General features: G+C 51.1%; 1 protein-coding gene and 1 long non-coding RNA gene across 6 annotated transcripts in view; both read right to left on the minus strand.

The window, feature by feature from the left end:
- Nucleotides 1-9,397: 9,397 nt before the first annotated feature.
- LOC144945853 (uncharacterized) lies at nucleotides 9,398-12,652 on the minus strand. The gene is made up of 3 exons (XR_013639721.1): nucleotides 12,503-12,652; nucleotides 9,852-10,856; nucleotides 9,398-9,626 (listed from the first exon to the last, which is right to left on the minus strand). It is a non-coding gene; the product is annotated as an uncharacterized LOC144945853 (long non-coding RNA).
- An 82-nt stretch (nucleotides 12,653-12,734) lies between these two features.
- GCNT4 (glucosaminyl (N-acetyl) transferase 4) overlaps nucleotides 12,735-13,627 on the minus strand; it is a 47,196-nt gene continuing 46,303 nt past the window's right edge. For 4 of the 5 annotated variants that reach the window (XM_078874421.1, XM_078874422.1, XM_078874424.1 and 1 more), the window contains one exon: nucleotides 12,735-12,924. In XM_078874421.1, coding sequence (XP_078730547.1) covers nucleotides 12,838-12,924 — 87 coding nt within the window. In that variant the 3' untranslated portion in view covers nucleotides 12,735-12,837. The remainder of the gene's footprint in view (nucleotides 12,925-13,627) is intronic. The other variant, XM_078874425.1, reaches the window with a different exon arrangement.

Here is a 13,627-nt window from a genome sequence, read left to right on the forward strand (position 1 = left end):
GATTACCATGCTCATGAAGTTACGCTGATAAGTTTAACGGTGACATTTAACAACTATTTTGGCCGCATTTAACTGCTCATATCATATTATAATCACGATACGATTGAATAAATATACATCTTTAAATTTCTCCTTCTGTTTCTCGTGCCCTTGTTTATTACGTATAACTGTTTTCCACTCTGTGGAGTGTGCGCACTTCGACAAAGCAAATAAAAGCATTGGCGACATATCTGCAAGTCACGTCGTTCTGTCCTTGGCACACGGTCCCGTGTGGAAATTCCAACGTTGACTCAAGGCCGCCAACGGAGAAGCGAGACGTCGCCAACCCACGCTCGTTTGAGTGGTGAAGTTGGGGTAACAACCGCACCAGGGCCCACTGGCCGGAGGGGCCGAGGGGCCCAGAATTAAATGAGGGGGAGGGAGGGAGGGGGGTGGTGGAAATTTCACCGGGGCCACCGTTCTGTGCCAGCCACGTGGCCTGCGCCACCGCGGTCGATTAAAACATTTTTTTGGAAGGCGCGGCTGACACCAAACACGCCAATTCTTGCCGTCATGGCAGAAGGTTTATTTTTTTTCGTAGAGAATAAGAATCACGTGAGGCAGAATCGAAAGATAGTTTGTTTCGCGCGTGAGCCAAAGTTTCGCTCTGCGCGATGCATTTCAGGGCAGAAGGAAAAAAAACTATTTGTTAGATTGTCGCTTTTAGTCGGTGACTGAGAGGGGGAGTGAGAAAAACATCTGTCGGCAGATTCGCGGTTTGTCAGCGGATCATCGATTTGCGATGGACCGTTATTGCTCAGCTTCGGGGGCGAAGTTGGAATTCTCTGGTGCGTTAAAGTAACGGCTGTTCCCCTCGCACGCGATGAGCGGGGGAGATTAGTACCCCAAGCTAGCGATGCGCAAATGACGAAACACAACTTCCCCCCCCCTCCACTCCGTAGCAATAATTTACAGTCGCTGCGCGAGCACAGACAACACGCGCGCTGCCCGGTCTGTCACGGTCACACTCAGGCGCCACTGGCTCCCATCATTCAACATTCGTCGTTTTCCTCCCTTCGGACTTTTGCGCTTTTTGTCGTCGTCGCGTCGCGCCGCCGGCTTGTTGACGTCTTGGGGCCGCTGACGGCGGTGTTCTCCCGTGGGGATCTCGAAGACACCCGAATACGCAGCAGCCGATGACGCCAAGCCGAACGGTGTAGGGAAGCCTCCGTCGCCCACCCCCCCGTGCCGTGGGGCTGCAGCCATCGGCAGAGGCCAGGAAACCCCCGAGCGACGCCAAAGAAAACTTCTCGAGTCTCTCCCCCCCCCCATCACACCCCGCAGGTAAGGAGTGACGGGGGCTTTTGGGATACAGGGCGGGGGAATGAACGGCGGGCCGGGTTCGTGCCGGGTTACGGTGGTGGGTGGGTGATGGGGGGGGCCGACGGCGCGTCGCGAGCGAGCGGGGTTCGAACGCGCTGCGTTGAACGCCACTTTTCGCACCCACCACCACCACCCCCCTCTGTAAAAGTGGACAAAGGAACGAGGCGACAGTGGGCACTGAGGAGAAGGCTATGCCCGTGGCCTGGCTCTGGCGGCGTCTGCCTCGGTGATACAAACATATTGAAGGTGCGCGGATTTTGCGACAGGGCACGGCGAGTTTTGTGCGGTATATAGCAAAGCGTGGAGCAGGGCTGATCTCCACTCAAGAGGCCCTCAGCCGGTGAGGACATTTCCACGTTGCTATGGCACGGGCCAGTTCGCTCTCTCTCTCTCTCTGCAGCACGCCGCCAGGAAAATGTATTGATTGAATATGTGCATCGCACGAATTCCACTGAAGTAAATAAAATTGCGATATTTAATCTCGATCCACTGCTGGATGAAAGTCTGCCCATGCTATTGTTGGTAGGGTGGGGCGGAGGGGGGGGGGTGTTGTTTGACCATACTTCACCATGCTGGTCATTGGGGGGTTGGTGAAGGGATGGAATTTAGAACTGTTCAGATATCACCCGGCACTGAGTTTAGTCGTGGCCAGGAATCAAACTCATCGCGTCGTGCGCAAACTGCTCAAAATTGTGATCGCCGTTTCCCATTTTCAGCTTCAGTTTAAACAAAAATGTCCCGACTGTTGTTGTTGTTGTCTAAATGACCTTTGTGACATTTCATCTTCTTCGGAGGCCCCATCGCTCTGTCGGTGTTCTGGCATTGTTGTTGGACTTGACCGTTCGGTCTGGAGGCTCTCAGCAGAGAAAACATGGGCGCCTCTAGAGCACACGGGAGCTTCCCATCGACGCTGGACGTTCAACAAATGCCAAAACGCTGAACAAAACGAGGAACGATGCGTGTGTGTACGTGATGTGTCCTTTATTTCTGTGCGTCATGCATTCTGCCCCAGATCTCCCCCCCCCCGCCTCCATCCCCGTGGGTGAGGTAGGGTCGTCATGAAGCTTTCTTTGACGGGTTGCATTGCCGGTAGCCACGTGAAAAATAAACCCGATAACTCATGTTACCAGTTTGCCGCGTGTGTATATATATGGAGAGAAATGTCAGCAGTAAACACGGTAGATTTACCTGAGCAATAAAGGTCACTATGGACCACAAAGTAAACCCATTGTAAAAATACATAAGAATATATGAAAGAATATATATTTAGAAAAAATAATGAAATACATATATTGAGAGGAAAAATAAATAATAGGTTTTACCGTTTCTCCCAGAAAGGGTCAAACTTATTCTTATTTTTGATACTGCCAAAAAAGGTCCATTAGAAACCCAGTATAGTCTGCGCTCCGAGACGAGATGAACTCTCTCTCTCCTGAAGCCAGAGGTCGCAACCGGGTACCGATACCCGTACCCTACCCGATACCCGGCTACCCGTACCCGGCCAGGTACGGGTACGGGTACCCATTTGCGACCCTGGTGCGGCCGGGTACGGGTAGGCCGTGAGTCACTGGTGAGTAATCGTTTGTCACTCATTTCGGGTAGGGTACGGGTAGGGAACGGGTACCCATACCCGGCCGGCCGGGTACGGGTACCCATTTGCGACCCTGGTGCGGCCGGGTACGGATACGGGTAAGGAATCAAAACCGGTTTGCAACCTCTGCCTGAAGCCCTCTCGCCGTGGCGAGCTGCAGACCTCCACATTAGCATTTAGCTACCGAACCATGTTGCTGCCAAAGGATTGAATGTAGCAAGGGTTTATTCGGCTGTAACAACTGCAGACGTATTACAACTGTCTGTGTGTGTTGAACATGACCACAAGAAAACCCGGGCCAGGTGGCTGAGCGGCTGGCAATCGGAAGTTTGCGAGTTAGAATCGGGGCCCACCACCCCCACAGTCCCACTCTGGGGGTCGATAAAGCGAGTACCAGTTTGCGGGAGAGTACACGGTCGTTGACATAGCGACGTGGAACATTTTCACCACTGGCTCAGGGCTGTAAACGGGAGATGAGCATCGTCTCGATGCTGTCTTGGGCAGGAGATCACTTTGACTGAGCTCGAAGCGGAGTTACAAGGCCGTGCCTGCAGTAGAGAGTAGGGGGAGAGGGGGGGGGTGATTCTCAGTCTCTCAGCTCCGTAGAGCGGCCCTCTTCCAGACACTGCACGTGGCCACCCCGCTGCAAGAAATAGCGGGGGGGAGGGCGACATCCGGATAGCGTTGCATGTGAAGGCTCACGCTCGCGTTTCAAGAGATTGGGGGGCAACCCCCCCCCCCCCCCCAATTGAACAGATATACCAATAGTAATTAAGCAACAACAACAACAAACAGATCCGCTCAAAAGCCACGAGCTGCGATTATCGCCGCCGTTGACGATGACAAACAAAAGGCTTCGACAGAAAGACAGAAAGGGGACGTTGCCAACGAAGGCGAGGGGCGGACGGGGGGGGGAGGGCCGCGTTGGCTAAGACCTCGCTTCCCCTCCTGTGTTGGGCAATCTGTGCTGGAGCGGTGTGGCTCAGGCAGCAGCAGATAAGGGCCCTCTCGCTCTGTCGCTCTCTCACGCCACGCGCTCGCTGCCCATGGAGCCCGCGAGAGCGACACGGAAGGTAGTGAGCGCTTCTGTACAGACGGCTCCGATTGCAAGCTGCGTGTCCGAGGAGCCTACAGAGATGGCCAACGTCGAGGTCTCCGATAGTCGCGGAGAGATTTCCATTCGCGGGGCTTTCGAAGGAGACTAAGGTGGTTCACCGCAGGGAGCCATCGTTTTTTTTTATTTTTGGGGAGGGGGTAGGGGGGGGTGCACGGCCACAATCGCACCCCCACCCGGAGGGCTCGACTTTAAATCCTCCATTGATGAAGGAGATGCGTCGCATCGACCTGTCCGGTGTTCTGTCTGTCGTGGGTTGATGGTCGATTGCACCGGCGTCTTCGAGGCGTGGTGTCGAAGCCGGGGAGGGTGGTTGCGATGTTTAGGTCCGCGAAACGAGGCGTTCGAGTTGCCACTATGGAATGAGGTGTGAATTCAGGGGCAAAATTGCATTTCGACCCCACGTCATCTCTCGATGCACGGAACAATGGACACTTTGCCCTTGGACGTGATGGAACATTCCGTCGCGAAGTCAAAATAAGTCCGCGTGGTTCGGTAACTTGACGGTGGTGGAACAGAAAGGAAAAAAAACTTTTGGCAGCATGGAAGCGTGACATTACTGGGGCCCGGTGCGCGCGGGCAACTGCGGCAATCGAGCCGTGCTCACGATGTGTGTACGTACGTTGAACTTCTTTCGCACCGTACGTAGCCAACCGTGCTACTCGGAGGTGCGCGGAGTGACAAACGAGCTGTTCCAGCGAGTGCACGCCGTCTGATTTTGCGAATTAATTTTATTAATCTGCTCAGGCTCGGATTTCAATTCTCAAAAAAAAACACAGGACAGGGATAGTACTTCGTGCGATCTATTTTTATCGGGGATGTTGCCCAAGTTCCTTCTCCGTTCACACTTAAATGTGCCGCCACCTTCTTGAGTTGGATTGGCACGGTTTGCTGCGTAACGTGCGAAACAGTTCGACATACAGGACGACTACGTGCTCAGTACGTATCCGTGAGTGTCGATCTCCAGACGTGGCAGTTGAAACAATCGGAAATGCAAATCAACCCGCCGTCTTGATTTCTACCTTCGCTTCTTGCAAGACATTTGACCAGCGTGGACGAGGGGCCCTTGACAACCTCTTGGAGTGGGGCTTTTTTTGGAATTTCGCTCAAGTGTGAAAGCCCTTTTCCGGCAGCAGTGGCATGAGCGAGCAATTGCCGGGCTGCAACTTTATCGTTCATATTTACGCAAAAACACACACACGCGTGCGTGCATCTGTCTGTTTTCAGATGGAGCAGCTGTTGGCGGTGTTGCTGTGCATCGTGTCGGCCGTCTGCCATTCCCAAGCCAACAGCAGATTCTGCCCCAATGCCGGTGAGCCGGATCATCATCTGTCAATGTTTGTTCTGTCGCAAAAAAAAAAACTGCGAGTCTGTTCAAAAGAGCACCGCTACGATAAGCCTCGTCTCGTTGATTATTAATGCGGCGCTCCGGCAAAACTGAGGACGCACGGGTGACGGGGGCTGCACTGGCTTTGGCCTATTTGTGTTTTTCTCTCATTTATTTAGCGTTCGTTTTAACTTTCGTTTCACTCGTAATTGCTCTCCAACATTCCGGTGGGCTGAAGTAGTAAACTAATTGGCGCGTTTTGTTTCCGTGACAAATCCCTTACTGGTTGGCTGTGTCGGGTGGTGGAGGGTGACGACACAACATTTATACGTGACTTTACCGATTTAACCCCAAAAACCTTTATCATCAATATTGGTCGCGAAGGCCTGCTACGTGTTCAACTTTCATATCACTTTTACATTACATGTCGAGGACACACATGCCAGGGGCAAAATTGAACCTGCCAATAAAAGTGCGAGTGGGCTTGGGCAGTACACATCGCTGCAAGGGACGGTGACCGATAATACGGAGTGACGGGCCGGCCATGGAACGGAACTCCATTGGAGAGGACCTCCATTGAGGAGAGGGAACATTGCATTCGGCTCGTGCGCAGGTCCCACGTGGATCGTGACATTGCAGGATCGCGAGATGTGGCGGCGGCTTGGGGAGGCTTTGATCCAGCAGCGGATTGAGCATGGTTGACGATTATGTGAATCTGTCGATCGCGTACGTACGTACGTACGTCTTCTTTGGCACGGTGCGTAACCCAGCCGTGCTCATCGTGATACGTGGAGTTTCGTAACTTCAGAAAATAAACATTTAAAATCTAAGAAAGAAATAAACAACAGTTAAGGTCATTAGGGTTACTCTGGGGAAACATTTCCTCTTAAAGATTACATAACATGCATGTTATTATATGTTATCAGGGCGTAGCGGCCAGTCTAACAAAATGTCAACATTTTATTTCCCCTCAGCGGCAGTGTAATATATTGTGACTTTCCGTGTGAGTTTCAAATAAATTACGTAACTTCTTTGTAAACGGCAGCTCTCTTAATCTGCTAACAACGTTTCTTCATATATATATAAAAACTACATATAAACCCCAAAAAACAATGTCGCTTCTGCCCTTAATGCCGGGGGTCAATTCGTGTAACCGCGTGTACACCTCCGATTGGCACGGGTGGCTACGCACGGTGCAAAAAAAGTTCAACGTACGGTGCGTTGTACATACAGGGGGCCTGCCACGGGTGACCGAGCGAATCGAGCCACTTTGCGCAACTAAAAATCAACAAAAGGATTTCAGGGAAAGTCCGCCGTTCTTAATCCACCATTGGATGAAGGCCTCCACGTGCCACGTTTGCGTTGACGCCCGTGGTGGCCATAAGAGTCGTTGAGGTTGTTTGTTTAAATGATACTTCGTCAGTGTGTGTTAGTGATGGGAAGGGGAGGACATCACCTGCTCTGACATGTTTGCCTCTGATGTTATCTGTGGTTGAGATCAAACTGAGGTCACTGGGTTCAAAGTGCAGCACGCAAATCACTGTACCAATGCCCTACCCTCAAAATCAAATACGCGTAAGCGCTTTATTTATCCTGGCAAGGGAAAGGGCGGCGCGATGGTAACATGTGTTCCTCACAGCACGAAGCTCCTGGGTTAGTTTCCGAACTCGGGGGTCTTTTTGTGTGGAGCGTGTATGATACAGGGTTTTTTTGTGGTTAGATCGCGTAAATATGTGTCGTTAAACTCGCCACCACCCGACACAGCCAATTAGTAAGGTTTGTCACGTATTGGAATGTTCTGTTTACGTCACAAACCTGACTAAATTTCGTGACTGCAGGAATTCATATTCTTGGTTCTTTTGGTAAAGTCACGTAAATAAAAAAGAATTTTTTTTTTTATATAAAATAAAAATGATAAAAATAAAATACAAATTAAAATATTTTTTTCCTATTTACGTGACTTTTACCGAAAGAACCAAGAATAAACCTTACTAATTGTCTGTGTCGGGTGGTGGCGGGTTTAACGACACATGTATATTTACACGCTCTAACCCAAAAAGACCTGTATTATGGTTGATATTGGTCGCGAAAGCCTACAGCGTGTTACATTGGAGTGTGCACGCTCTGCCCCTGTTCTGCATGGGTTTCCCTTCTGGGTTCTCTGGGTCCCCCTGCCTCCCCCCGCATCTAAACTCACCGTTCAATGTAACGTGTATTGGCCAAACATTCCAGTGCTGAAATATATCCTGAAAATGACTGACTGCAAAACCTTGCCAGGAACCTGCTGAACAAGTGTCTGGAGACTCTGTGAGGCTTTCCTTGATAAGCGTGATAATATAAAAATTATCTCTTTTACCGGAAAATCGATCATTACGCAGGGTCACGTGTTTTGTTATAATTTAACGATTTAATGATTGTTATCATTAAATGAGTTATCACGATGCGGTGATTTTGTTTGAATAAAAACTAAGCACTGTGGCAATGGACACCAGGAACTCATTGAGTTTTTTTGGGAGGGGGGTTTTGGACCTCGTCTATAAAAATGAAACTCCGCTTGAAATTTTTTCGGAAGTTCAGTTTTGGAATTTATCAAATCTAGCACAATTTATAGAGCGGGGAAATCACGCCCGATGATAAACACGGGTAGAGTACCCACGTCACTCGCTATTCTTGTCCAAATGTAAATCCCACGCCACTCCACGTTTTATTTTCGTTGTGCTTGTCGCAACGTCAATCTTGTCACGTACGCTACAAAGATCCCCTGCGGTGCATAGCCCTTTGAGGCTGTTGGGGCAAGTGGTGAGAGTCTATGAAGGCCGCCACTGCGCACGATAGGGTTGATGTGCCGAGCATCGCTCCCCGCCACTTTTGTTTCCCCAGGTCTTGTTTACACACCGCATCATTTACGCATTTAAGAGACACACTCACAGGAGCAACGTAGCTACCACGAATTATTTTGAAATCTATTATCGAGGAAAGCCTCCCTCGAGTTTCTAGAATCTGACGTTTGCCCATTCGATCATTGAGTGCTTGGCGGCATGGGAAATTGGATTGGAGAAAACTCACGCAATTTGAGGAAATAAAACTTAAAGCTCTGCACATATTTATTGAAGAATTTGTCACTCTAAAGTAATCTTCTGGCCGCCTTGCAAACCCTTGGATTTGGCAACATCACAAAATGTGATACAATAAGTTAGAGTTTACTAGAGACGGTGGTGGTTAAGTTCATGTACACACGTGTACATGTACACACGTGTACATGTACACGTGTGTACATTAACGAACAACTGTGAAGGGCCTTAGATTTACACAGACATATTTCGGCTTACAAGCAGCGCGATGGAGTCGACAGCTCTATGTTTGTGTGTGTATGTGTGTAAGCTGTGTTGCCATGTGTCAGATGGATTGAGTAATGTTTCCCGCAACCCGTGTGATATATGAACTCTGGGTGAAGTTTGTGAAACAAGCGGCGATATTTCAGTGGCAGAAATGTCGCGTATACATATTGGCTTCAAGCGGTTGAACTTTACGTAGCACGCAACATCCAACGGTATAAAAACAGCACACAAATGTAAGGAAAGGTTGAAACATCGAGTCTTTCTTACCACACAACAACAGCGGCAGCTAAACGACAGAGGCATAGTAAATGTGACATTTACGGCCTCCAAAAGGGCTGACTGAGTAAATGTAGATGTGGGCTGTCATTGTTGGGTTTTCATCCCAAACCTCCCAATGCATGCCGGCCGTTGGGCCACGAGGCCAATGGCACGTGACTGAGGTGTTTGTCACGGGGGAGGAAATGGGAGTATCCCAGAGGCAGAAAAAAAACCGTGATTTTTTTCCGTCTTGTTTGTTGTTGCAACTTTTTTCACATGTCCAGTTGCCCCCCAACTTGTTGCCCCCAACTTGTTGCCCCCAACTTGTTGCCCCCAACTTGTTGCCCCCAACTTGTTGCCCCCAACTTGTTGCCCCCAACTTGTTGCCCCCAACTTGTTGCCCCCAACTTGTTGCCCCCAACTTGTTGCCCCCAACTTGTTGCCCCCAACTTGTTGCCCCCAACTTGTTGCCCCCAACTGGACATCTGTGAAAAGAAAGCGCTTCGTAGCTTGTCGGATTCCTCCAGGATTCTGATTCTGAGGGGACAGCTCTCGTCACTGCCGTCTCCCTGCCTCCACGCAGCCCCCACACCTACAGCACCTGGCAAGCCGTGGCAGTGGCCACCGATCCCATAACTGAGGGGGGGGGCAGAGGGGGGCAGAGGGGGGCATGTTACCAGGATCTCACGAGATTCGGAACATTTACCCTAACTCTGTCACGGGCAAAAATGTGTGTTCTACCATAAACTGAATATATACGGAGTGAACAGTGCAAACAGAGATTCAGCTGCAGATGCTCATCGCCAGCATCTGCATCTTTATTTCGAGTGGAGAAATCCGACGAGTTGCGACGGCCTTTACCACGAACACATATTTTTCGTTCTCTGGGCGGTCAGAGATGGAGACGCTGCGGTTTGTTTTTCATATTTAGTTTGCGAAAGAAGGCTCCGCCTGCTTCTGCTTTCACGATGATGCGCGCTTCTTCGCGGGGGGCGGTGGGGGGGGGGACGCTCCTTGTCCCTGCGTCCTCTGTAAACACCACCTGCGTCCCAGTCATCCCCGACTTGCGGCACGCAGAACACTCGCGGAAAGGGGTGGAGAAAGAGAGAGAGGGAGGGGACGATTGCCTAAGCGCGTGCCACTCTCCACCCACGGTGGTGGTGGCAGAACACCGAGCCCAGCCGCCCGAGTCGCGCACTCTGGGCGACCCCTCGCCTTGTGTGGAAAGAGGCGTGAGAACGACGTTTAGGTCGGGGAGAAAAACTTCATCGTGGCTACGGAGGGCGGTGGGGGAGGGAGGGAGGGGCCCATCTCTAAATGTGGCCGATGACCACATCAGCCGTGAGTGCGTGCGCCCGCTCCCACCAGATCTTATTAACTAAGCAGCGGTTGAGACTGAAGACTCGTTGGTTCTTTCGGTAAAGTCACGTAGTTAGAAATGAAATAAAATAAGAAACGAAATAAAATAAAACAACCGCAGCAAGAACATGCTGAAGTCGGCTTCAGAGTTTTCTTGCTGTGGGTCCCACCTGATGAAGTTCACTTGTGTTGCGCCCGAAACGTCGTGATCTATTTTATTTTATACCTACGTGACTTTACCGAACGAACCAAAGAGTACGGAGTGAAATCCCACGCCGCACCGTACTCACGCGGGGTCGCAAGCTACGCCGCCCACCTTCGCCAACCCAAACTGACCAGCGCGGTGAAGTATGGTCGAACTACGTCCGCGAACCGTGCGGTGCTGGGAGGCCGGCCATCCAACAGCGCATCAGCAAAGGGCTGTCAACGTGCAGGTCATTTGGGTTATTGGGCCATATCCGTCATCAGGCTGGGCGTTGCGGGTTCGTGAAGGCAGGACGCAAAGGCCTGGGGGGCATAGACATACAGTACAACACCGCTTTATCTGCAGTGCGTCTTTGCTGACCGCCACGTAGTCCCGTAGCCTATGACAGACTTGATTTGAACTTTCGTGACTGCAGGAATTACTCTTTGGTTCTTTCGGTAAAGTCACGTAGAAAGAAAATAAATTAAATAGTAGAATACGACGTTTCGATTGCAACACAAGCAGTCGTCATCAGGTAGAAGTAAATTTGAGAGAGAGAGACAAAACACAGACACGGAGACACACTATGTTGTGTGCCTCTCTCTGTGTCTCTGTGTTGTCTCTCTCTGATTGTGTGTCTGTCTGTATGTCTCTGTGTGTGTCTCTCTCTGTGTCTCTGTGTTGTCTCTCTATCTGCTTGTGTGTCTGTCTGTGTGTCTCCGTGTCTGTGTTTTGTCTCCCTCTCAAATTTAGTTGTACCTGATGACGATTGCTTGTGTTGCAATCGAAATGTCGTCTTCTATTATTGATTTTATTTTCTTTCCACGTGACTTTGCCGAAAGAGCCAAAGAGCCTATAACAAGTTTAACACGTAGTAGGCTTTGGCGACCAATATAACCCAAAATAGAGGTTTCTGTGGGTTCGATCGCGTAAATATTTACGCAGCCTATAACAAATCAACGCGAGTGGCGATCGCCCATCCGAGCACGATCCCGTCTCAGACCAGCCCGGCTTGCAATCCGGGGCGAGCCGTTATTATAAATGACCGTTGTTGTTGTTCGTTGTTGTCGTTACGACTTACTGCCCGCCAGGGATGTTGGGTGGCCAACGCGCGCTAGAGCGTTGGCCACTCGTCCCGCCGCAGGGGAGGGGTTAACCGAGAGAGACGCTGCTATGTGCCGTTCTCACCGCTGAACGTCCTCATTCTGCGTGGCGCGGGGGCTGCACATCTGCTTCACGCTTCCCCATTTTTTTGGGGGGGAGGGGAAGAGGCGGGGGCGGTGGGGAATCTTACGGCCCCGTTGGCTCACGCTTCATTAATTTCCACTGGTCGCAAAGACGGCGTGTGACGACGTGCCAGGCTGTACGCATGTTGAACGTAGGAACCACTCCCCCGCCTCCCCCCAATAAGGTCACAAATCGTCGTTGTAATTGTGATTGTTGTGAATATTGTGTCCGCTGTTACCCCACACCTCTCTGGACACACGCGCCACCGGTTGCTTTTGCCTCCTCTGGTTGAAGCTATGCCGGGAGATTTTTTTTTTTAACCAAATTAATTGACGTTTTTTATTTTACAAATATATTAATGGAATTTTCCGGATGATCGCTTTTTCGATCGGCACAGGGAAATCGATGCCAATTCCCGTAGAGACTCCCGGAAAATCCGGGAGGGTTGGCAACCCTGCGCACCACCGTTGCCACGGGGCAGCAGCATCCCACTCGAGGCGTCGTCGTGTGAAATAAATGAGCGCATTTACCTTCTCAAGACCCCCCACCCCACCCCCGCGCGCACGTCTATTGAAGCTCATTGGGCCTCAACTAAGTTTCCATTGAGATTGAAGAAAATGACTGTCAAGAATGCCGGTTGTAGGGTAAACTCAGGGTGAAACCTAGAAAACTTCCGATTAGCACGATTGGCTACGAATGGCGCGAAAGAAGTATGACGTGCACGCGCACACACACCACATACCAAACGCAAGAATCAAAATCTGCGTGTGTCGCTCATTCGCGAGAGCGTTCCGTAGCGCCGGGTTCAACGCCGTCGTTTGTCCCTCGCCGGCCAGACCTGGTGAGCCCCCACACGAAGTTGGCGCTCGCCGACACCGACGTGGAGCTGAGCTGCGTCCCCGGTGGGGCCGGCGGGGCCGGCGGGACCGGTGGGGCCGGCGGGGCCGGTGGGGCCGGTGGGGCCGGCGGGGCCTCCGTCCGCTGGACGCTCAACGGTAGAGTCCTGGAGGAGAATACGACGACGAGCCGCGGCGGCGGCCTGCTGCTTCGGCGCGTCACGCCCAGCGACAGCGGCCTCTACATCTGCCACGACGACAGCATGCGCTTTCTGCAGCAGGACACGCTGCTCGTGGGCTGTGAGTCAGCCGAGCCGCGGCTCGGCGTCTGCCGACGGAATTGGGCGACGGAAAAATTCACCGGCGAATTGGGTTTTTTTTTTGTTTGCGTGGTGTGAATAATTATAAAAGTTGAATTTTTTTTTTACCTCGAGCTGTCCAGGGCTGAGCTCCTGAAAATAAATCCCCCACCTACACTCGGCGTCAGGGCAAGCTGGGGGGTGGCGGGGGTGGAGTTGGGAGGGGAGTCCCAGAAATTATTCCACGACAGATGAAGCCCTAATGATCACTTTGAGTTGACAATGATTTACAACTACCCACCAAACCTCAAAGTGGGACCTACGAGACGATGACATTATCGAGCCTGAATAAAGATGTAGACTCATTATTTAATGGGTGCAATTGTGAGCAATAGCCGTACCAGACATTGGTACATCTAATCGCCACAATCATTGGTGTCACTGCAGCTCAAAGACTCAGTCCTACAAGGCATGAAGTTGAGCTTTGTCTCTTGCAGCAATTGAGAGTAGGGTTCAAAGGTTGCTGGTCCGTGACCCCAGATGCACTTGAGCAGTGTGATGGAGGTGTACGCTCTACACGGCCTGATCTGAAAGCATCCAAAGACTCATAGCAGATCGTGCTCAGGCAAGAGCGGCTCGCTCAAGGGTGGGGTGACCAGCTCCTAACACAGGAGATGTATTATAGACATACGTGCACCGAGAAGGACCACGATGGCAACTGGCTGTACAAAG

The sequence above is a fragment of the Lampetra fluviatilis genome, chromosome 39 (assembly GCF_964198595.1).
Source record: "Lampetra fluviatilis chromosome 39, kcLamFluv1.1, whole genome shotgun sequence".
NCBI lineage: Eukaryota > Metazoa > Chordata > Hyperoartia > Petromyzontiformes > Petromyzontidae > Lampetra > Lampetra fluviatilis.